This window comes from Mastomys coucha, chromosome X (assembly GCF_008632895.1).
Source record: "Mastomys coucha isolate ucsf_1 chromosome X, UCSF_Mcou_1, whole genome shotgun sequence".
NCBI classification, from domain to species: domain Eukaryota; kingdom Metazoa; phylum Chordata; class Mammalia; order Rodentia; family Muridae; genus Mastomys; species Mastomys coucha.
In genome coordinates, this window is record NC_045030.1 from 152,807,482 (window position 1) to 152,809,404 (window position 1,923).

The 1,923-nt window shown below is 41.0% G+C and overlaps 1 protein-coding gene across 4 annotated transcripts in view; it reads left to right on the top strand.

Annotated features, from left to right (window-relative positions):
• Map7d2 (MAP7 domain containing 2) overlaps positions 1-1,923 on the top strand; it is a 105,294-nt gene that overhangs the window by 101,250 nt on the left and 2,121 nt on the right. For all 4 annotated transcript variants that reach the window (XM_031370136.1, XM_031370144.1, XM_031370145.1 and 1 more), the window contains one exon: positions 301-576. In XM_031370136.1, the coding sequence (XP_031225996.1) occupies positions 301-550 (250 nt within the window). In that variant the 3' untranslated portion in view covers positions 551-576. The remainder of the gene's footprint in view (positions 1-300; positions 577-1,923) is intronic.

The following is a 1,923-nucleotide window of genomic DNA, read 5'->3' on the forward strand; positions in this document are numbered from 1 at the left end:
GCATTGCTTCTCTCTAGTAATGTGATGGTGCCTGTCAGTATTTTCCTTCCAGCCCTCAGACACTGCACTCACTCTTTTTCACTACTCTGCCCCATTTGCTTCCCATATTCTCAACTAGTGGGATCTTGTTCCACTATCTTCCTAGATGTGAACTCACTTGTTTTCCCAACTTGAACTTTTCCATAAGAGCAGTATAGCAGAACCATACCAAAGGGGGAAGTACATTACCACATCATGTTTAGTTCCCATGTCCTCATTCCTCTGTCTCTCTCATTCTCTTGTCTCCCGTGTCTCTTCTAGTCCTGTTTCCAAAGAAGAGCTTATCTCTATCCCAGAATTTTCTCCAGTGAGTGAAATGATTCCTGGGATGTCTCTGGACCAAAATGGAACTGGTAATGCCCGGGCACTTCAAGATATCTTAGATTTCACTGGTCCTCCTGCATTCCCCAAGAAATCCAGTGAAAACCTCAGCCTTGATGATTGTAACAAAAACCTCATCGAAGGATTTAACAGTCCTGGGCAAGAAACTACTTTGAACACCTTTTGTTGACAAAGACAGCATTCCTTTAATGAAAGGTACAGTCTGTTAATGATACTCTAAATCTCCCAAACTGAGATGTGTGGTAAGATTGGATAAATACCTCCCAGCCTCATGGACAGTTGATTATAATGGAAAATTAAAAACACAAATATATATTGCAGCACACACAGAAATTAAGAAGGACTCTAAGTAATTATATGTGGGCCCCTAATGTAGTGTCCTACTCCTGTCCCTGTGGGTAGTAAGGTTTATATGTGGGCCCCTAATGTAGTGTCCTACTCATGTCCCTGTGGGTAGTAAGGTTTATATGTGGGCCCCTAATGTAGTGTCCTACTCATGTCCCTGTGGGTAGTAAGGTTGAGAAGGTTTGACAGTGAGACAAGAAGAGAATGCTCAAATGGTTGCAGGGTAGTTCTAGTAAAGGGAACCTCACCACTTAGTTTCCCAAGCAGCCATCTGTTCTTGGATTATAGCTGAGGTGAGAGAAGAAAGAACTTTATTTATGTGTCCTGAATGTTCTCTCCCAATGCTGACCTTTTTGTTGCCAAAGAGCTTTAGTTCTCACTGGCACTCTGATGGTCACTCTTGCATGGTTTCTCAAGAACATTTTGGCCTCTAGAGTTTCTCTTCCTCTTCCTTTTTCCCCCTCCATGCTGCGTTTTACATGCTAATCTTACACTTTACTACTAAACAACATCAGTTCCTCTCATGTGAGAGTCTGTGTGGGTTATATTCATTCCACAGTTGTATACACCTGTATTTTACATTTGATTTACTTCAAGTTAGGACTTGAAAAAAGAAAAGAACGAATGCTTTTAAATGTCTGTGTGGAGTTAACTCTCTTGACATGAGTGCTAGGTATCAAATTCAAGTCCTATTCAAGAGCAGTAAGCACTCCTAACCACTGAGGCATCTCTCCAGTCCCTGGAACTTATTTTTGAACAATGCAAACATAATTGGGTATAATATCAAATCTATGGATAAGTTAGTAATTCCTATGGCTCCTGCTATTTTATATTTTTTTGTTGTTGTCATTTTTGTGTATAGTGTCTGCTTATGTGTGAAGGTGTCCTCCTCTGTCACTCTCCACCTGATTCCTTTGAGACAGGGTCTCTCTCTCATTGGACCTGGATCTCTTCTTTCTTGAGAGGCTAGGCTACCTGAACAGTGAGCTCAAGCAATCCTCCTGACTCAGCCCTTACCCAACAATATGATTGCAAGTGCATGTGGCTACAACCATCTACTATGCAGGTGCTGTAAATGTGTACTCATACTGATGCCTGCATAGCAAGCACTTTTACCTACTGAACCTTCTCCCCAGCCCTCCTATTTTAAAAAGGTTTTTTAGATTCTCAGAATTACATCACTTTTTTTTTTTTTTT